At 40.8% G+C, this 21,802-nt stretch overlaps 3 protein-coding genes across 3 annotated transcripts; all 3 read left to right on the forward strand.

The window, feature by feature from the left end:
* The first annotated feature begins 1,142 nt into the window (after nt 1-1,142).
* Nucleotides 1,143-2,548, forward strand: LOC148296328 (uncharacterized). The gene is made up of 2 exons (XM_088248485.1): nt 1,143-2,368; nt 2,485-2,548. Exons 1-2 carry the CDS (start codon nt 1,143-1,145, stop codon nt 2,546-2,548), a joined length of 1,290 nt encoding a protein of 429 aa, XP_088104611.1.
* Nucleotides 2,549-8,833: 6,285 nt separating this feature from the next.
* On the forward strand, nt 8,834-9,650 carry LOC148296329 (uncharacterized). Its single transcript, XM_088248486.1, has 3 exons — nt 8,834-8,851; nt 8,946-9,026; nt 9,123-9,650. The coding sequence occupies exons 1-3, from the start codon at nt 8,834-8,836 to the stop codon at nt 9,648-9,650; spliced, it is 627 nt and encodes a 208-aa protein (XP_088104612.1).
* A 2,188-nt stretch (nt 9,651-11,838) lies between these two features.
* LOC148296330 (uncharacterized) lies at nt 11,839-20,043 on the forward strand. Its single transcript, XM_088248487.1, has 6 exons — nt 11,839-11,848; nt 12,045-12,158; nt 12,672-12,767; nt 13,054-13,095; nt 13,231-13,661; nt 19,435-20,043. Exons 1-6 carry the CDS (start codon nt 11,839-11,841, stop codon nt 20,041-20,043), a joined length of 1,302 nt encoding a protein of 433 aa, XP_088104613.1.
* Nucleotides 20,044-21,802: the final 1,759 nt, after the last annotated feature.

Raw genomic sequence — 21,802 nt, forward strand, 5'->3', positions numbered from 1 at the left:
TTGTGGAGATTTCGGTGTCATCTCGGTACGTTCTTCGGGTGGTACGTAGGTATTTTATATCTACGGCACGCCTCAAGAACTGTACCGAGATGCTGCCGAAATTCATCCACGTCGAAATCTAATCTCATGTAGTTGTAAATTACGTGACATGACTATGCATTTCCGAATGGGATAGGGCCCTTACCGGAGGCATAAGGTGACGTTATGATTTTGTAAGAATACAACATGATTGTTGTATTGTGATTGTGGTTCCAGGAATTATGAGCATAAGGTGGATACAGAACCCTAACAGGTGCGCAGACGAATACTTGGATGGAATCGAGGACTTTATTCACTTTGCACGGTCACACAACCCGGGTGCAACTAGAATTCGGTGTCCTTGTAGGAAGTGTAACAACATGTTGTGGGAGACAATTGAAACTGTTCGATTTCATTTAGTAAGGAATGGAATGATTGAGACATACAGCACTTGGAACCATCACGGGGAACAATTAGACATTGCTTCGTCTTCAAGGGCCACAAGAGTGGACAATGTTGAACCTATTGTGGAACCTAATGAACAAGTCATGGATATTATAAATGATGCTTTTCCATTTGCATCGACGAGCAGCAATCAGCAAGGGGAAGATGATGTGCCTACACCAACGGATAGTGCAGAGTTTGAACAGTATGAAAAACTGTTAAGAAATGCTAACCAAGAGTTATATCCGGGGTGCGAGAGCTTTTCCGTTCTGACGGCCATTGTGGAGCTAATGCATGGAAAAGTAAAGTACCGTATGTCGAACCTGAGTTTCGATTACTTTTTGGGGGTTTTCAAGAGAATGCTTCCGACGGACAATTGTTTGCCGAAAGACCACAGACAGGCGCAGAAGATGTTGAGTGGTCTTGGATTGGGTTATGAAAAAATCCACGCTTACAAAAACAATTGCATGTTATTCTACAAAGAGTATGAATCATTGGATACATGCCCTATATGCAATGAGTCGAGGTTCAAACAGAAGTCTCAGAATAGAATGACTAAGGTTCCACAAAAAGTCATGCGTTATCTGCCCCTGAAACCAAGATTGCAGCGATTGTATATGTCGACGCATACTGCCACAGACATGAGATGGCATAAGGAAAAACGGGTAGACGACGATGTGATGCGGCATCCTGCAGATGGGGAGGCATGGAAAGAGTTCGATCGAACGTTCCCCGAGTTTGCTGCTGATCCCCGAAATGTTAGGCTGGGACTTGCCACTGACGGATTCAATCCGTACGGGGTTCTAAACCAACATCACAGTACTTGGCCGATTTTCGTATTCCCATATAATTTGCCGCCTTGGAAATGCATGAAAAAAGAGTACATGATGATGACTGTTTTGATAAATGAGGATCCTGGCAGGTCAATCGATGTGTACTTAAGGCCGTTGGTTGATGAGCTCAAGGATTTATGGACAAACGGTGTGCGCACGTACGATAAATCCACTGGGAAGATGTTCACTTTGAGAGCGGCAGTTATGTGGACTGTGAATGATTTTCCCGCATATGCAATGGTGTCGGGATGGAGCGCAAAGGGTTATATGGCATGTCCTGTATGCAAGGAAGATGTGACTTCTGGTTGGCACGCTGGAAAAGTGTGTTACCTTGGGCATCGAAGATGGTTGCCATGGGATCACGAGTGGCGGGAAAAGGATAAAGAGTTCGACGGGAACAAAGAGCATCGTGCAAGACCTAGAGAATCGTCCGGTGATCAGATCTTGGATCAGCTTAACCATTTGGATTTTGCTCCGTTCGGGAAAACTGTTAGTCGAACCAGACCTGCTACACATATGAACTGGACGCACAAGTCTATGTTTTTTGAGCTCCCATATTGGTCGAAACTAAAATTGAGGCACAATCTCGACGTTATGCATGTTGAGAAAAATGTGTTTGACACATTGATGGGAACGATTCTAGATATCAAGGACAAGACAAAGGACACGATAAAAGGTCGTCTTGATTTAGAAAGAATGGGCATACGAAGGGGTTTATGGCTGAAAAGGGGCAATGATAAAGCTATAAGGGATCTTGCGTTTTTTTCCATGAAACCGAATGACAAAAAAGAGTTTCTACAATTTGTGTCGTCTGTAAAGTTTCTTGATGGGTATGCTTCTAATATCGCACGTTGCGTGAATGTTGACGAGGGTAAATTTACCGGACTCAAGAGTCATGACTGCCATGTGTTTATGCAACGCCTACTTCCTGTTGGGATTCGACACCTGTTGCCGGAAGATGTAGTCAAGCCAATCATATTGTTGTCCATATTTTTTTCCCAACTGACGGCAAAGACATTGCAAAAGACAGACATTCATCAGTTGCGCGATGACATTGTCCAAGTCCTATGCAAGTTTGAGATTATATTCCCTCCGGCTTTCTTCACAAGTATGATCCACGTGATGGTTCACTTGCCAGAAGAGGCATTGCTTGGGGGTCCAGTCAACTATCGCTGGATGTATCCTATAGAAAGGTATATAACTTGGCATCATTTCTGTATGCATCATTGGTTCGTATTCTTGCTACTTCCTGATTTTCATCTTTTCATTATATTTTGGCAGGCTTCTCGGAGAGCTGAAAAGAAGCGTACGCAACAGAGCGAAGCCCGAAGGATCAATTGTAGAGGCTTGGGTTCAATATGAGGCGCTGACTTTCTGTGGAATGTATTTAAAAGATGTGGACAAGGCTTTCAATCGACGTCAGCGCAATAATGACGAAGGTGTGAGAAATGAGCAACTTTCTGTTTTTTCTCAAAGCGCACGATCCTTTGGAGATCTTGTACAAGGGGAGTCATTTTCCAGGAAAGATATGGAGGTAGCTCATTGGTTCGTATTGAACAATTGTGATGAGATAATGGCATACTTAGATGAGCATGAAGAGATGATGAAGCGAGAACATCCATCACATTTGTATTCCAAGAAACACCGTGAATTATTTCCAAAATGGTTCTTGCAATATGTAAGTTATAAGTATTTTGTAATTGACCTATATATTGTAGTATTTGAAATTGTCAAACTAACATTTCCATGCTATTGAATTTTTTTTTTAATAATATTAGGTGACCAAGTTGAAATCAGAGAATTCCCCCACTTACAGTGAAGAGTTATATAACTTAGCATTCGGCCCACTTCGGGCTGAATTGTTCTCGGGTTGCCATGTTAACGGCGTCAAGTTTTTGGTGAGTGCACGAGATGACAAGTTGTGTACGCAAAACAGCGGTGTCCATGTTCCAGGTGGAGGCGAAAGTACAGACATTGATTTCTATGGCAAACTCACCACTGTCGTGCAATTGCTTTACAAAGACCGATACCAAGTGATCATGTTTAAGTGTCGATGGTTTGATACGAACCAAAATAGGCAGGGAAGTATTAAAATCGATCATGGGTTATTATCTGTGAACATGAGCAGAACTTGGTATGATGACGACCCTTACATTTTGGCAACCATGGCAAAACAGATTGTCTATCTAGATGACCCTAAAGCAGGGAGCGGGTGGAAAGTGGTTCAGCAGATGGGTCAGAGGAATGTGTATGCTATACCAGAACTAGACCCATCTGACAACGACGTCGACGTTGCTGACCAACGTTTCGAATCTTCCATGGAACATGATGCACAAACACTTCGAGATACAATTGTCGTACAGGAACCTTTTCAGCTTGAAGGAGTGTCTCCAAGAGAAATACCGATTCAGTCAATTACAATTGACCTCGGTTATCTTCCGCGATACGATCCAACCGTGGGCCCGAACAATGATGATGATGTACTTGAGGAGGAGGAGGAGGAGGAGGAGGAGGAGGAGGAAGATGAGGAGGATGATTGGGAGACCGACAGTGATCATAGCGACGAAAACGAAGATTATTATAGTTCAGATGATGAATAATGTAAAATATTTGCGACTTGCCATGTAAAACATATTAAATGATTATCCAAACCTTAAATATTTGTTTGAATATTGTTCGAATATTTGTGGAATGTATATCCAAACCTTCAATATATGTGGGGAACTTTGTAACGTGTTTGCAACGTTTTTCGTTTCTTTTATTGAATTCTGTTCATTTTCGTAACTGTTTTTGACTTTTGGTCCGCTTTACGTTCTTTGTTTTTCTGTGATGAATCCAACCGTATAAATAACATGAAATTTGGACATATGGTTAAGAAGTTATGGATTCAAAACTGAACAGATGTTATAAGTGGTAATCAGCCAATTACAATCTGTCAAAAAACGACCGGTCGTCTACACACCGGTCGTTGACTTTGCGAGACGAACATTTGGTCCGCGTCGCACAATCACACTTTGCGGGACGAAAATATTGGTCGCGCATAATAAGGTTGGAAGTTAAAAAAAAAATTAGAATCTGTGGAAAAACGACCGGTCGTCGAAACTAAACGACCGGTCTTTAAATTTGCGCGACGGACATCAATTGTTGTCGTCACGAAATCATACTTTGGGGGACGGATATTGTCGTCGCGCATAATAAGGTTGGAAGTTTAAAAAAAAAATTAGAATCTGTGCAAAAAAGACCGGTCGTCGACACTAAACGACCGGTCGTTAAATTGGCGCGACGAAATTAAATAGTCGGCGTCGCACAATCATACTTAGAGGGACGGATATGTTCGTCGCGCAAAATAGGTTGGAAGTTTAAAAAAAAATTAGAATCTGTGCAAAAACGACTGGTCGTCGACACTAGACGACCGGTCGTTAAATTAGCGCGACGAAATTAAATTGTTGGCGTCGCACAATCATACTTCGAGGGACGGATATGTTCGTCGCGCAAAATAGGTTGGAAGTAAAAAAAAAAATTAGAATCTGTGCAAAAACGACCGGTCATCGACACTAGACGACCGGTCGTTAAATTCGCGCGACGAAGTTAAATTGTTGGCGTCGCACAATCATACTTGGAGGGACGGATATATTCGTCGCGCAAAATAGGTTGGAAGTTTTAAAAAAAAAAAAAAGAATCTGTGCAAAAACGACCGGTCGTTGTCACTAAACGACCGGTCGTTAAATTGGCGCGACGAAATGAAATAGTTCGCGTCGCACAATCATACTTGGAGGGACGGATATATTCGTCGCGCAAAATAGGTTGGAAGTGAAAAAGAGCAATTACAATTTGTGAAAAAACGACCGGTCGTCTACGCTGGACGACCGGTCTTTACATTTGCGCGACGGATAATATTTTCAAAATCGCACAATCATTCTTTGCGGGACGGACATCGTTGTCGCGCAAAAGCAAATATGTGATAATAATGTTAAAAATCATCTTTGCGCGACGAGTACGATTTATCGGTCGCGCATTGTTCCAAATATTACAAAAATTTACGAATTAGATAAATCATCTTTGCTCGACGAACATGATTATACGTTGCGCAAACCTTCAGAGACTAACAAGGAGCTCATTCGTCGCCCAAACCAAGTTTTGAAATTTTATTTCTTTTATATGGCATGATAGTTAAGAAATTAAACGAACTATCTATTAGTGTAAATAATTTTAAATGAAGATCAACTTCAGTAATTGTATTCATATACAGTAAAGGGGTGCACCCATAGAAAATCTTGAACATCGGAGTTAAAATACCCGCTCAATCGTGATTTTTCAAATATATCCGTCGAAAATTGTGGTCCCGTTATGTCATCTAGGACTGTATATTTTTTCCAATTTTTTTTAAGTACGATCTCTACGTTTAAAGAAACAGGTTTGACGGTTGGATCGTTGAAAATAGTTTTGTAGAATGCGTATGTAGCCAATTACTATATATTCACAAACATTAAGAGTTGTTGATGTACTTTTGTTAAATATAACATAAGATGTTGTGGTATCCACTAGTGTAAATATTTTTCAATGAAGATCAAATTCAGTAATTGTATTTATATACGGTAAAGGAGTGCATCCGTAAAATATCATCAAAATCGGAGTTAAAATAACCGTTAAATCGTGATTTTTTGTTTATAACCGTTGAAAATTTTGGTCCGGTAACATTATCTATGAATGTGTATTTTTTTCAATTTTTGGCGTGTACGATCTCTAAGTATAAACAAACAAGTTTGACGGTTGGATCGGTGAAACTAGTATTGTAGAATGCGTAGCCCCATTAAAACAATATACTCACTAACATTTCCATGATTTTCTTGCGCGACGAATAACATTATTTCCGTCGCGCAATAGCTCTGCGCGCGACGTATGAAGTTATTTCCGTCGCGCAATGTAAGTAAGGGTTTCTGGGCCAGGTTTCAGGGTTTAGGGTTTATCTTTGCGCGACGTGTTGAAAAAAATGTCGTCGCGCAAGTCGCCCAAATTTTTGGCGGAGTTTATCCCGCGAATTAAAAATTCTTTGCGCGACAGGTTAGACTTATTTCTGTCGCGCAATGTAAGTAAGGGTTTCTGGACCATGTTTCAGGGTTTAGGGTTTAGGGTTTAGGGTTTAGGGTTTATCTTTGCGCGACGTTGTAAAAAATGTCGTCGCGCAAGTCGCCCAAATTTTTGGCGGAGTTTATCCCGCGAATTAATAATTCTTTGCGCGACAGGTTATTTTATCCGTCGTGCAAAGTGCGATATTTATCTTTGCGCGACATTTTACATCTTTCGTCGCGCAAGTCGGCGAAGCTTTTATGAAAAAAAACGCGCATTTCTGTTCTTCTTCAACCTCTCTCAGCCCCTTTGTCTCTCTCTCCTCGAACCCTAAAATCCGTCGAACCCTCAAATCTCTCAGCCACTCTCTCTCTCGCGTTCAACCTCTCAGCCCCTCTATCTCTCTCTCCTTCGAACCCATTGATCTCTCACCCGGTCTCTCTCCTTCGCACCCCCAAATCTCTCACCCAGTCTCTATTGCAAGCTCTCAGCCCCGCCCCTCACCCCGCCCCTCATCCTTCTCAGCCGCTCTCTCCTCCGTCCCCACTCATCCCTCTCTCCTCCGTCTCCACTCATCCCTCTCAGTCCCTCTATCCTCCATCCCCACTCATTCCTCTCTGTCCCTGTCTCCTCCGTCCGCTCTCAGTCACTCTCTCCTCCATCAGACGACGGCCCTTCGATTTCTCTCTCGCTCTCCACCGTCGAAACCCATACGGTAAAAGTCCCGACTCTAGCCCCGATTTATAATTACAAGTTTTTGGAATTTTTTTTTCTTCTGAAAGTTGTGGATTAAAATATATGTTAGGATTAAATTTCTGAAATCTGCTGTTTGAATTTGTATATTTATTTTGTAAGTGTTTACATTACTTAGTCTGGTGGTTGGTTAGGATTGCTCCGTTTCAATTTCCTTTTTGTATTGGATTTGCATTTGTGATTTCAGATTTTATTGGAAATGTTGAAATAGTGTTGGATTTGTGATTTTGTATTTGGTTTGGTTTCAGATTTTAAATTTGATTGGAGCACAATTTTATGTTTTCTGTTTTTTGTATTTTGATTGCTTTTCGTAATTTTCTGTTTTTTGTATTTGGATTGCTTTTCAGATTTAATATATGTGCAACTAACCAAATTAGATGTTCATTTTGTTGAGATGAATATTTGTTTCTGTTTTTTATTTATTTATATATATAGGTTTTTGTTTTGTTTGCAAACAATGTGCATATGTTATTTTTAATATATATCTGTTTTTGTTTTGTTTGCTTTAAAACAATGTGCATCTGTTTATTATTTTTTTTTTTATAAGAATACATGTTTCTGTGTATTTGTATGCTAAATATTGAATTTGCTGTTGATTAGTTGTTGAGGTTGTTTTTTTAAAAATAAACAAACATTTTAAGGCAAGGATGTTTTAATTTTAAGACCTTATCAGTTGTGCAGATGTCGAACCTTATCAGACGTCGTAAGACGGTGACGAGTCCTCATAGTTTGCCTCCCCCGATTGCGACGTCAGCTGTCACTGCTCCAGCACAGTTGAACGAGATCCCATCTGTTCCGAACGTCTCCCATGCACAGGCGTCATCAGAGTCCTCAGTTGCGCAGCCTGTTAGCGCCAGGCGGCGTCATCGCCCTCCCCACTTGATCGACACCACTTCGACCTCTGCTGCTGGTGCGTCGGGTTCTCAACCAGGTAAAGATTTCCTTTACCTACCAATAAACTGTACCATTATTTTTTTTTAATAATTTGTTAATTAACGTTAATTTTAAATATCTTTGCAGCCAAGAAGAACACCCGGGGACCTTGTCTCCAGTTGAGTACGGCGAAGCTCACTCAGGTGACCAACAGTCGTATCAACATCAGATACGACGAGCGTCATCGGGCTGCACCTACTGCGGACCAACATAGCTCATTGGCCCACGATGTTGGTTCAGTCATTCGGACCCATTGTCCGATGAAATGGAAGTCTTGGAAGGCCATGCCTAACGAGGTGCAGATGGAGGTGCGTGGACAGCTGTCGGTATGTATCCTACCTTTTAATTGTTTTCCCTTCCAATTTTATATATTTCTAGTACTTAATGCATGTAATTAATTTATTGCAGATCAACTACAATTTAGAGAATCTCAACGACGATTTGTTCGGGTATATCGATAGACTGTTTGCGGATAGGTACAAGCAGTGGAAGAGCGACCTGCACCACCATTTTCAAGCATATGATGATCCGCAGGTTGCTCTTCTGGAGGGTTGCCCGAAGGAGCTTGAGGGGCGGGAGGATAGTTGGGAGTGGCTCTGTGGTCATTTTCAGGGGGCAGATTATGTGGTATTTTTTTTTTACTAAGTTCAAAATTCTGTTTTCATTTCATTTTCAACTAAAATACTTTATTTTTTGTATAACAGAAGATGGCCAAAGCAAATAAGGGCAATAGGGCGAAGAAGACTCTTCTCCACCATTCAGGTGCCAGGCCCTTCTCCTATAGGATGGAGGCGCGGCGGCAGGTAATAATTGTATAATTTTTATTTACTTTTTAATGTATTTAATATTAATTTGTTTTTTTTGTACTAACAATTTTTTTTTCTCCTGTTCAATTAGGAGGGGTCCAAATTCCCAGAGATTGATGTCTTTGGCGACGTTTATGTTCGACCTGGGAATGAGTTGGCGGAGTCCATTCATGTAAGTAGTCTTTAATTATAATTATTCTCTTACACGTTCAAGTTTCAACTTTATTATATGAATGTTTTAATTAATATTTTATGTTATGTTAAATAGATGACCATGATTGAGAAGAGCCAGTTGGTTCTTCAGGAGTCCGCCTCTCAGCTTCCTCCCGATACGCCGCTCGAGTCCGTGGCTCCTCCACCAGATGCAGGGTTTCAGATCTTGACGGAGGCTTTGGAGCAGACTCTCGGGAGGCGGCCAGGGACATATTGTCGAGGGATGGGGAATGCCCGGCGGCGGGAACCTAGATCCCGTTCATCGTCCCAGTCAAACAGTGCTATGACAGCAATGATGGCCCAATTTGAAGCCCGGATGTCCCAGATGGACCAGCTTCAAGCCCGGGTGGCCCAGATGGCCGAGCTTGAAGCAAAGGTGGCCCAGATGGGCGAGCTTGAAGCCCGGATGTCCCAGATGGATTCGTTCTTACAGTCCCTCGCCCAGTCCGGCATTCCCGTACCGTCTTTTGTTCCTTCATCCACCTCTGAGCCCATCCAACCCGAGCATGGCCATCAAACCTCTGCCCCTGTCGACAATGTCCAGATCGGAGACCAAGTAGATTATCAAACAATGTTTGATTAGTTTTCTATTTTCTTTATGACATTTGAAACATTTTTCTTGTATTTGACTCTATATTATGTTATAACAAAAACTTTCTCTTAATTACATTTTTTTATTGTCATTTCATTTAATTATAAAAATAAATAAACCAAACAAAAATTTCCCCAAAAAGAAAAAAATAATAATTTAATTACTCTTTTGCGCGACGAACATATGCCGTGATGTCGTCGCGCAAAATTTTCCACAGGAAAATACAAACCATTATAATTTAAATGGAGAAACAATATATTTACGTTTGCGCGACGAAAAATGTCGTCCCCTAAAGGCAACGCGACGACGAGAATTTTGTCGCTCTATATTTGCGCGACAAATGGCATTGTCGCACAGGGTTTGTTCGACAATCTATTCTTCGTCGCGCATAAGACTGAGCGACGAAAGTTCATCGTCGCGCCAGGTTTGTGCGACAGTTATTTTTCGACGCGCATAAAGCTGAGCGACGACCCTTATGCTGCCTCTCAAATGTCTGTGCGACGATGGTAATTCGTCGCACCAGGTTTGAGCGACAATTTTTTTTTCATCGCGCATAAAGGTGCGCGACAATTCTTATGCCGCCTCTCAAATGTCTGTGCGACGACGGCAAATCGTCGCACAGTTTTGAGCGACGAACACATAATCGTCGCGCAAAATGTTTGCGCGACGAAGTGTAGCCGTCCCAGAACTGTTCGTGCAACGAGCTTGTTGCGCGACGAAATGAGCAATGTTCTGTCGCGCAAGGGCTTTCTTTACGGACTTCGCGCGACTGAGTTTGCGCGACGGTCATTTCGTCGCGCTGTTATTCGAGCGACTACTTTGTACTTTGCGCGACAAATTTGTCTTCGTCGCGCAAACAGTGATATTTAGTAGTGTCAACTCTGGTGCAATATCGTGGTCCTCAAAGAAGCAACAGATTGTGACACTTTCCTCAACAGAAGCTGAGTATGTAGCAGCAGCTGCAAGCTCCTGTCAAGCTATGTGGCTCAGGAAAATATTTGAAGTGCTTGGTAATGTTCAAAAGGGACCAATGACCATCTACTGCGACAACATGTCAACTATCAAGCTATCAAGAAATCCAGTCATGCACGGGAGGAGTAAACACATTGATGTCCGTTTTCATTTTCTGCGTGATCTGTGTAGTGATGGGAAGATTGTACTTGAATATTGCAAGAGTGGGGAGCAGGTTGCAGACATCTTAACTAAGCCTTTGAAGCAGCCTGCATTTGAGAAGCTGAGAAGCATGTTGGGAGTTTGTTCACTTCGAAGCATTGAACAGGAAGATGATTATGTGATGGTGGAGAAATCCTGAATTGTTTTTCTTAAACTGTTTTTCGTAAAAATCAGTTTAAGGGAGGGTGTTAAAAGTTGTTAAGTTTAATTAGTTTTAATTAAATAAAGCTGACATGGCCATGAAGAGACCAAGTCAAGCTGGAGTCCTAGAATATAGAAGTTGTGGTTTAGTCTGTTTACCACGTTCAAATTTGCTTCCGTTGCTTAAGGTAGTTGAACTCCACAAAATCTGATGTTGTTGTGTTAGTGGTTATTGTGGAGATTGTTATTTTTTGTAAGCTTTGTTTTTCATATATATAAGAGAGGAAAACTGCAGTATCTTCAACATTGCGAAATACTCTGTTCAAGCATCCTTTACGTTTAAGTTAATTTCAGTTTTTAACAGGGCTTTCCGTGATTAAGGAGATCAGTTCAGCCAATATTGCTTGGGATACTTTGGCCCAAACGTTCGAGCAACAACGATGGAGATCTGTTCAGTCCGCAAACTCATCAAACACCCCAGGTATACCGTTAAAAAAAAGAACAAAGAATACTCAAATGTTAATGTGCTCCGTCCTTGCAAAGACTTGATATGAATACATATAAACCTCTAATTTCCAAATTATTTTTATTCAGCCAAACATATATTAGTTTAGAGTTATTTTGATATATAATAGATGCGAATAATTAATGTCCAAACATGTATATAATATACTTGACAGATGAGAACAATGTGCTCCGTCCTTTCTTTGCTGCTGTTAAGATCGGTAATTGGGAAAAAACGAATGAGCTTCTTAGCCAAAATCCCAATGCAATAAGAGCAAGATATTCAACAGGAGAGACGGCTCTTCACATTGCAACCAAGTGTCTATTTGTAGTTTCCCAATCTCTATCTCCATAGCCGAAAATGACTTATTGTCTATTTTTTTTATACATGAAGACTATTGTCTTGATTCACCAAGATTCAAACCCTAGGTCTTCTACCAATCAGAAAACTGATATTTGAAACTGAAAGTATGGAATGAGCGTCAAAGAACCAACTTAATCACCGAAAATTGCACACTTGTTCATTTTTGAAGATTTTTGTATGTATATAAAGCTTATGATGTCTAGTTACTTGTGACAATAACTTGGCAATTGATATTGCTCATAATCCAGTTCAACATGATTGGACAAAACATGTTGAGGCCGATAGCTTCTTCATCAAAGAGAAGATTAAGAACAAGAGTATTTGCATGCCTTTTGTAAAATCAAAAGAGTAGTTAGCGGATGTCTTGACAAAAGCTGTTTCTGAATGAGTATTTCATAACTCAATTACAAAGTTGGGCATATTGGCATTGTGTATGCACCAACTTGAGGGTTGTTGACATGAGTTAAGTAGGTGATTTATTTCCTATTTAGTTTAGTTGACATATCCTTGTATTATTAGCATATATTCCTTTTTATTTATTGTATTTATTTCCTTATAAAGCACACATGTAAATCCTTATATATTCCTCCTTAAAGAGAAAAATACATCATCTAAATATTCAAACTCTACAGTTCTTATCACCAAGTAGCTCATTCCATTGAAAAGTATGCACTAAACTGTACAAATTTCATCTCTTTGGTTGAGGAGGCACCGAGAGTGATTCCTCTTCTATCACATGATATGTTTTCTTCTCTTTGAATTAATGAAAGCTTCAGTTTTACTCAAAAAAATAAAATTAATTGACTAAACTTGTCCTCTTTTCTTGATAGGTATACACATACAGCCTCCTGCTATCCCTGATGTTAGTGTAAATGTTCAAAATCCAGAAAATGAACTGGGTAACCAAAGAATAATCAGTTTCTCAGGTTTGCTAGATCTCGAAACCCCAGCTTTGGTTTAATAAAATGCAATCATTTTCTATATATATTCTTGTCATTTTTTTTAATAAGAAGTTGATCATGACATAGTTTGGCGCAAAAAGAAATCTGGTGAAAGAAAATTGTTCTAGTATGCTCATAAACAAGAACTTTTATTTTTTGTTGAGAAAAATATGATATATTATTAGATAATCAAATTGTTCTAGTATGCTAATTGACGAATTAAAACTTTGTGCCAATATATTGTGATTTTTAATCTGCATTGCACACTTAGGTTTATTGCAGGGGCTTTCTTCTACCCTCCACAACCTTTTAGGTATGCAACATTCATTTCCATCTTTATATGTTGGTGTCTTTGCACATTGATTTTTTTTTAATCCACTTTTTAAACTGTCAACTAATTTTATTTCTATAAAAAGTGGTTGTAACATTTTCTTCAACATCAACCTAGGGATCAACCACATACGTGAAATGAAATTGATCCATGATCGCTCGCTATGTATTTTGGACCACATGTTAAATAAAGCGGTAAAAGATGTAGATATCCAAGAAAGGGAAGATGGCCTTGTCTATGAAGCAGTATTCCAAGCTGTCCGAAGAGGGATTATTGAGTTCGTTATTCGTTTATGTAAAGTAGATCCGGATGTATTGTGGCAAAACAATTCAATGGGAAGGAACATATTTCACTATTCAATTGAGTGTCGCCAGGAAAAAGTTTATAGCCTTATATATGGGGTTCGTCAAAGAAATCTTATTGCAACATTTTCAGATGCTTTTGGAAATGATATGCTACATCTTGCAGGGATGCTATCTCCAACGGAAAAACTTGATTGTATTTCAGGTGCAGCCTTGCAAATGCAGAGAGAAAGACAATGGTTCAAGGTTAGATATCTTCATTCTATATCTTTCTTGTAAATTAATTGTATTTAGAGCTAGTTGTGGGATGTTAGGTGCTTGGGGCGGCAGCTTATAAATGTGATTATGGGTCGGTATGTTGTGGAAGAAACATATACAAATAGAGTAGTAACTTCAAAAGCTCTAAAGTTTCCCCCAGACATGTAGATATGAGCAAGATTTTTTGCTTATCTTTGAAATCTGTTGAAGTTTTATATTCTCAGTGTATTATCTTATTGAAGAAGAAAGGAAAAGAAAAGTAATAACTCAGCAATTTCAGAAAATGGTTTCTTCTATATTTCACTGTGCTCTGCAAGTAGCAGAGAATGTATGTGTATTTCTTACAAAACTCTCTCACTGTGCAAAACTCTCTCACTGTGCTCAATGCTTCCAACGTGAAAACAATCTCAGCCTCTCATCTCACTAAAATAATGGATCACTCTCCACATGTCACTTGGACAAGTTACAATAAAGGCCCTACACTTGGTTTAATTACCAAAGTGGATACACACATGATTACAAGGCATTGCTTAAGCTAAGCTTTAATTAGCTCATAGCTTATACACTAACAAAATCTTCTTCTTCCTTCACTCTTGTTTTCTATACTTGGTGCCAAATAATTTTTTTTTTTTAAATCTCTTTTAGAATTATTTGAAAAAAAAAAACAAAAAACTGTATTGCTTTTAGAAATAGAAATGCCCAGATCAGATGGTTGTTATATTTGAGGAGACAAATTTTTCTCGTTCAATAATTATGTCAACCATGACCTTTGAATCAGTTTTAATAAGCATCTCCTGCACATAAATCTGTAGTCCATCTCGGGTAGCTTCTGCCTTAGCCCCCACGCATGATCTACATGTTGTGAAAAATGGACAAACACTTTCACTCACTCCCCTAATGATCTTGTTGTTGATGGACTTTGTGACACACACAATGATGGATGAATCACACACACACTCTTGAGACAACAACCAAGCATAAAGTGACACAAGAATTTATAGAGGTTCAGCAATTGCCTACATCCTCTTGGTGATCCCCTTGAGAAATTCACTTCATGAAAGAATAAGTTACAACTTTGGTTTTACACAGAAAAACCCCCTTAGAACTCTATTCTCTCTCCAAGCTCTCGTTTCTCTCACACCCCTTGCTCAACACTTTGATGCACTTGTGAACACTCTCACAACCCTTGGTGTTTCCCCCTTTTGGTGTCTAGACTCTCAAGACCCCAACTCAGCTCCTAACTTGAACTGATTGCTCTCCCTCACGTTCTCCCTTGGTGAGTTAACCTCCTTTGAACACAATAGCACCCAGCTACTTGACCACCTTGAGATTAACCACACTTTGTTTCTGCTTCAGCCACTTCCTCTTATTCAACTTGTTTTCTCCCTTGTGTTATCTTACTTCATCCCATTACCTACACAAGCCAATGGACACAAGATAAGGCACCATCTTGTCATCCACGTTCCTTCCTTTAGTCTCCCACTTAGACTAAAGATCAGATCATGCAAGTAAACAACTCCCACTTCAGCCACCTTCCACTACACCAGAAAATTGAGAGTGAATCTTTCAAAGCAAGACAAACAATTGGCAATGAGTGCTCTCCCAACTATCCAGCAGGTAGTCAACCCTCTTTTACCTCAGAAGTGACCCACTAAGCCTCTGAAATCTTGTGGAAAGCGATAGCCCTCGAAAACACAGTTGAAAACACGTAAGAAAACGTCACAGCACGATTTGGGCGACCGGTCGCCAGGAACTGGCGACCGGTCGCTTTTGGGCAGAGTCGAAACACATTGAATCTGTGCTAGGGCGACCGGTCGCAAATAGCTGGCGACCGGTCGCTCGTCATTTTCGATTCAGACATTGAACCTGCTTCAAAACGACCGGTCGCCCAAACCTTGCGACCGGTCGCTGCCTCCATCACTTGCAACCTTAATGTGAGTCAAATTTCCAACAATCTCCACCTTGGCGAACCATTAATCACCCCGTGAACCATTGTTGACTTCTAGAACCTCTTCAACCTCTTAGAAACCGTTCTAGTAATTTCCAAGAGCTCCACCATGGCAATACACCTCTTGCCTCAATGCACCTTTGGTGGAAGGTGCTCCACCCAAGCCTAAACTTGAGTAACATGGACCTCTTGTGCAGAAAAGAGTTCCCCCTTGCCAAATTCATTGCTCCTTGCCTCCTTGGTACCTTGAATCTTGGACTTCCCTTGATATGCAAACCACATACCAAACCTTTGTTCACTAAATCCCCATTTAGCACCTCTTGCTCTTGGATTTAAGAACACATTTCTTTTCATCAATGCACTTCTCCAACTTTCCCGCTTCATGCTCCCTATAGCACTCCGAAATGTGGTTGGATCTTCTTGGTCCATCCATCCAAAACCTAGGGAAGGTTTGATGGATTCCTTGGGCCCGGACCTTGCAATTGATGATGACTCCACCTCAAGTAGAACCCCTTTGTGAGTTTGTTGTTGTTGCCCTCCTTCTTCAGCCCTTGTGTCAAGCTCCACCTCAAATGGAGTCCCTTCCATGACCACCTTGGCAAGAAGCTTCTCTTCAACAACATCCTCCCCATCATTTCTTATCTTGACTTCACTTTCTGCAGCTTTGAAATCAAGCACCTTTGATGATGAACCGTTAGTCATACAACCTTGACTAACCTTCCTTGCCCAACTTCTCTTGAGCACACTTGCAGCTACATTATGTTGGACCGGCTCCTTGACATTAAGACTTGTTGCTTGCTTTTCCTTGGTACAAATCTCTGCACCACTCAAAAGCTTGTATGTGTTGTTTGGTTGAATCTCCCCTCTCATAACCACCACAGAACCTTGTGTGACCATGAGCTTCCCTCCTTTGGCCTTGTAAGAACAACCTTCTCTATCCAAAGAACCAAGAGAGACTAGATTCGTTCTTAGTGCAGGTACAAACCTTACCTCACTAAGAGTCCAAACTTCACCACCTTGCAACTTGATCTTCACAGTCCCTATGCCCAAAACTTCACATGTAGTTTTGTCTCCCAACATAATCTTGCATGCATCCTTATCCTCATATGTGTCAAACATCAACTTATTTGCACACACATGATATGAGCACCCGGAATCTAAAATCCAACTTGAAGAAGAATTCTTACACGAAGAACTTGCCATGACTTCCCCGTTACTTTCATCCGTAACCGTCAAGAGTTCATCACATGTGTCCTCATCACACACGTGGGCTGAACTTCCAGCTTTCTTCATCTTGTTCAGCTTCTCCTTCCATACCGGACAATCTCGTCTCCAATGATCCATAGATCCACACTCGAAGCACCCTTCATTGTCCTTGGACTTAGTATTCCTTTTGCTGCCCTTGCCTTCTTGCTTGCTTGAACGACTCCTTGCGAACAAACCAGCATCTTGAGAGTTCTCCTCCGAACGTTGAGACATCCTGTGATGCGACATCACATCTTGCACCACCTCCTCAAAATTCAAAGTACTCTTCCCGAACATAAGTGTAGTTCGGAAATGCTTATAAGACGGAGGCAAGGATGTTAGTAACATGAGTGCCTTATCCTCCGTATTATACAACACATCCATTCTTTGCAAGTCAGCAACACATCTATTGAAGCTGCTCAAATGCTCCATTAGATTTCCTTCCTCCGCCATCCGAAGATTTAGGAGTTCCTCCTTGAGGAAGAGCTTGTTGGTCAGCGACTTCCCTGCAAACATCTCTTCGAGCTTCTCCCATGTTTGCTGCGCTGTGTCCTTCATCACGTTGATGAGCACCTCATCGGAGATGAAGTTCTCGATGGCTCCTCTAGCCAACTCATCTAGCACACCCCACTCCGCATCTGTCATGGTAACCGGCTTCTTCTCTTTGCCTTCCAAGACAACACTGAGATTTTGTTGTGTAAGGGCTGACTTCATCCTCCTTTGCCAAAGTGTGAAGTTCTCCTTCCCTGTGAAAGGCTTCAACTCCACCTTCATGCTGACAGATTGTGGTAGCCTCGGATGCATAGAGCTACTTCCACCTTCAGCTTCCTTGTCACTTGCCATCTTCAACACACTAGCAATTGCTGCTCCAACACAGCTCTGATACCACTTGTTGTGAAAAAATGGACAAACACTTTCACTCACTCCCCTAATGATCTTGTTGTTGATGGACTTTGTGACACACACAATGATGGATGAATCACACACACACTCTTGAGACAACAACCAAGCATAAAGTGACACAAGAATTTATAGAGGTTCAGCAATTGCCTACATCCTCTTGGTGATCCCCTTGAGAAATTCACTTCATGAAAGAATAAGTTACAACTTTGGTTTTACACAGAAAAACCCCCTTAGAACTCTATTCTCTCTCCAAGCTCTCGTTTCTCTCACACCCCTTGCTCAACACTTTGATGCACTTGTGAACACTCTCACAACCCTTGGTGTTTCCCCCTTTTGGTGTCTAGACTCTCAAGACCCCAACTCAGCTCCTAACTTGAACTGATTGCTCTCCCTCACGTTCTCCCTTGGTGAGTTAACCTCCTTTGAACACAATAGCACCCAGCTACTTGACCACCTTGAGATTAACCACACTTTGTTTCTGCTTCAGCCACTTCCTCTTATTCAACTTGTTTTCTCCCTTGTGTTATCTTACTTCATCCCATTACCTACACAAGCCAATGGACACAAGATAAGGCACCATCTTGTCATCCACGTTCCTTCCTTTAGTCTCCCACTTAGACTAAAGATCAGATCATGCAAGTAAACAACTCCCACTTCAGCCACCTTCCACTACACCAGAAAATTGAGAGTGAATCTTTCAAAGCAAGACAAACAATTGGCAATGAGTGCTCTCCCAACTATCCAGCAGGTAGTCAACCCTCTTTTACCTCAGAAGTGACCCACTAAGCCTCTGAAATCTTGTGGAAAGCGATAGCCCTCGAAAACACAGTTGAAAACACGTAAGAAAACGTCACAGCACGATTTGGGCGACCGGTCGCCAGGAACTGGCGACCGGTCGCTTTTGGGCAGAGTCGAAACACATTGAATCTGTGCTAGGGCGACCGGTCGCAAATAGCTGGCGACCGGTCGCTCGTCATTTTCGATTCAGACATTGAACCTGCTTCAAAACGACCGGTCGCCCAAACCTTGCGACCGGTCGCTGCCTCCATCACTTGCAACCTTAATGTGAGTCAAATTTCCAACACTACAAACAAAACAACCAAACCCACAAGCAGCCTTAAACAAGCCCACACTCTGCCGCACAATGCAACCATACCAACCACAAGAAGAACTTGCAAACCACCACCAAAATCGATTAAAAATCGCCCCGTCGATTTCCACAACCTCCACTGCCCTACATACCACAGGCTACGGATTCACCAAAGGTAGGGTAGAACCTTTAGCCTCTTTAACTCGAAGTATTGGCGTAAGAGAAAGCTACAAGTCAAGGATTCGCCATCAAATCTTAAAAGAAAAGAGAATTAAAATTTTGCACTTCCAAGTTCCCCATAATCCAAACACTACTCATTGCAAAGCCACCTCCTTCTATCAATTTCGGAAAGTAGTGAACAAGGAAGGACCTATTTAAGGTTTCAAATATTTTTAGGATTCATTTCAGTTTGGTACCATATGCAGTTTGGCATCAAACAATTTTTATTACATTGTGGTCAGCAATGCTTCTTGTATTTCTTTCTTGTATTATGTTGCATTCCATAAAAGAAGTGATTTTATAATTAATTACCTGGTAGCCACAACGAACTTTAGGTTCTGTTTAATGAAATGCAGGAGGTTAAGAGTATTGTAGTTTTACCCTCGGGAGTCAGAGCTTTCAATAAAGAGGGTAAGAGACCCCATGAACTATTTACCCAGAACCAGAAGACATTGAAGGAAGAAGGAGAAAAGTGGATGAAAGATACAGCAACTTCTTGTACAGTTGTAGGTGCTCTCACTATTACCATCATGTTTGCTGCAGCCTTCACAGTTCCTGGTGGAAACAATGGAGACGGCTTTCCCGAATTCGTACATAAAAAGATGTTTATCGTTTTTATAGTTTCAGATGCTATATCTCTCTTTTCTTCCATAACTTCAGTGCTAATGTTTTTGGGAATCCTTACATCACGTTATGCGGAAGATGATTTCCTCAAATCCTTACCCACAAAGATGATAATAGGCCTTTCAACACTCTTGATCTCCATCGCTACCATGATGGTTGCCTTTTGTTCTGGCCTTTTCCTTATGCTTCATAAAAGATTACAGATTGTTCTCCCAATCATTTTCCTCGCCAGCATTCCAGTCGCCTTATTTATTGGGATGCAATTTCCCCTTCTTGTTGAGATTTTCATTTCTACATATGGAGGAGGAATATTTGACAAGAAAGTGAAACGGTGGATATAAATTCTTGACGGTAAATGAAATAAATATTTTATTTTTTTATTTAGAAATGAAATAATTGTATATTACTTTCGTAATGTTGTCATCACTTCTAAGAAGCTTGTTTGTATTCACTACAAAAACCTCGTCATTTTAATTGTTCTTCAATTATGAAGATATAGTTGAGTAGGAGAACCCTTTGCATCTCTCCCCTCCCCTCCTCCAGCCTTCTAATGTTTTTTTTGAGTGAATGAGTTGTTGGTTTTAATGCATTAATTGTTCTTTTTACAGAGATGCAGTTTTAGGGTTAACGGCCAGTGTGATATAGTTGTTAGCATATGTAACCTGGCCGTCCCTTCCTGTCACGCTCCAAATTTTAAATAAACAATGTAAACTTGTTAATTTAATCCTTATTGTATGTCATGATATGAAATTTTACTGGACTGAAATATTTTCTAGTATTGGATGATATTTCCATGCGTTTACCGCAGAAATCTATTGCATGGTGTTTTGGGCACTATTTTCTTAAACAGAGGGGGTTATTTATGTTGAATACAAATTATGTTTAACGCTTTGTTTTCGTCCACTCACATTTTTCGTTTTTTGCCCCCCAGGTTCTAGATATCCGAGGTCGAGACCACCATGTCTAGGCATCGCCGTTGTTCGCACTGTAGGAATTCCTCCTTTATCTTTCTCTACTTTCATTTTTCTCGGGTTGTAAACTTAATCTTTAGTTGCTCTGCATGCTCGTTTTGAGTTTGGGTAGAGGCCATGAAGCCCATTTGAATAGTCTTAACTGTTGTGTGTGCCCTTACCTTATGCATGTTGGAAGTTGGGTTTGTTCTGGCACTTGTTTGCAAGTACTGTAAATTGGGTAATGTTCTAGTTATAAGGAAGACTTTGCCGAAATTTCGGTAGAAGTCGAATCGTCTATTAGTTTAAATTGGGGCTATAGGGTTTTTTAGTAAAGTGGGTCCGACATTAGTTAGATGCCGGATGGAAAGCAAGGTTCGCCACGAATTTCGAGGGAGAATTCGGGGCGGGTCCTGTCAACTAAAATAAAACCAATAAACGTTAAATTCAGAGCGTGAATTGTTGTACATTCCTATGCTAAAGCAAAAACATGTAATCCTTTAATGCCAAATTTAAGTAGGCTAAAAACCCAACACTAATGGACATAGGCCGTGACTAGGCAAGAGCAACTCAGGGCCAAGGGGACGAGCAATCGCAGCAGGTGTTGGTGGAAAGTGGGGGTGAGCTAGAGAAGACGTCTTGTCCTTATTTTTTCTTCCTTTTTGTAGTAATGGCCTATTCTCTTACTAGGGTCGAGTCCTTTTACACATTTTCCGAACAACTATATTTTAATTTTGAGGATGCTTATTTCGTTTCCAACCATACTTGTGTTTTGCTTCTTGATTTTATGTATTGTTGATCCCTCAAATTGATTCAACAGAAGATAACCTCTTCAAGATTGAGGTCGGGCAATTCTTCCAGTCTAGGTCAGCGTGACCAACCAAGTCGTCGTCCAGAACCTGTTGTTGAGGCCCAAAAATCCAAGGGCCAGGCCCAAGCTTATTCTTGGCCCGGTACAAATAATTGGTTGTAAAAGAAACCCCAATCGAGGCATAAAGAGAAAGTGTAGGACGCACCTACCTAAGCCGTGGGTCATGTGTCACGCCAAGCAAGCATGCAACGGCTTTATAATTCACTCATTTGATGCTATTTGATCCAATCACAGGCTTATTATAGCACAATAAAACTCAAGCGCAAGCACGATAAATAA

The sequence above is a fragment of the Prunus avium genome, chromosome 2, assembly GCF_965620075.1.
Source record: "Prunus avium chromosome 2, drPruAviu1.hap1.1, whole genome shotgun sequence".
In the NCBI taxonomy this organism is placed as follows: Eukaryota; Viridiplantae; Streptophyta; class Magnoliopsida; order Rosales; family Rosaceae; genus Prunus; species Prunus avium.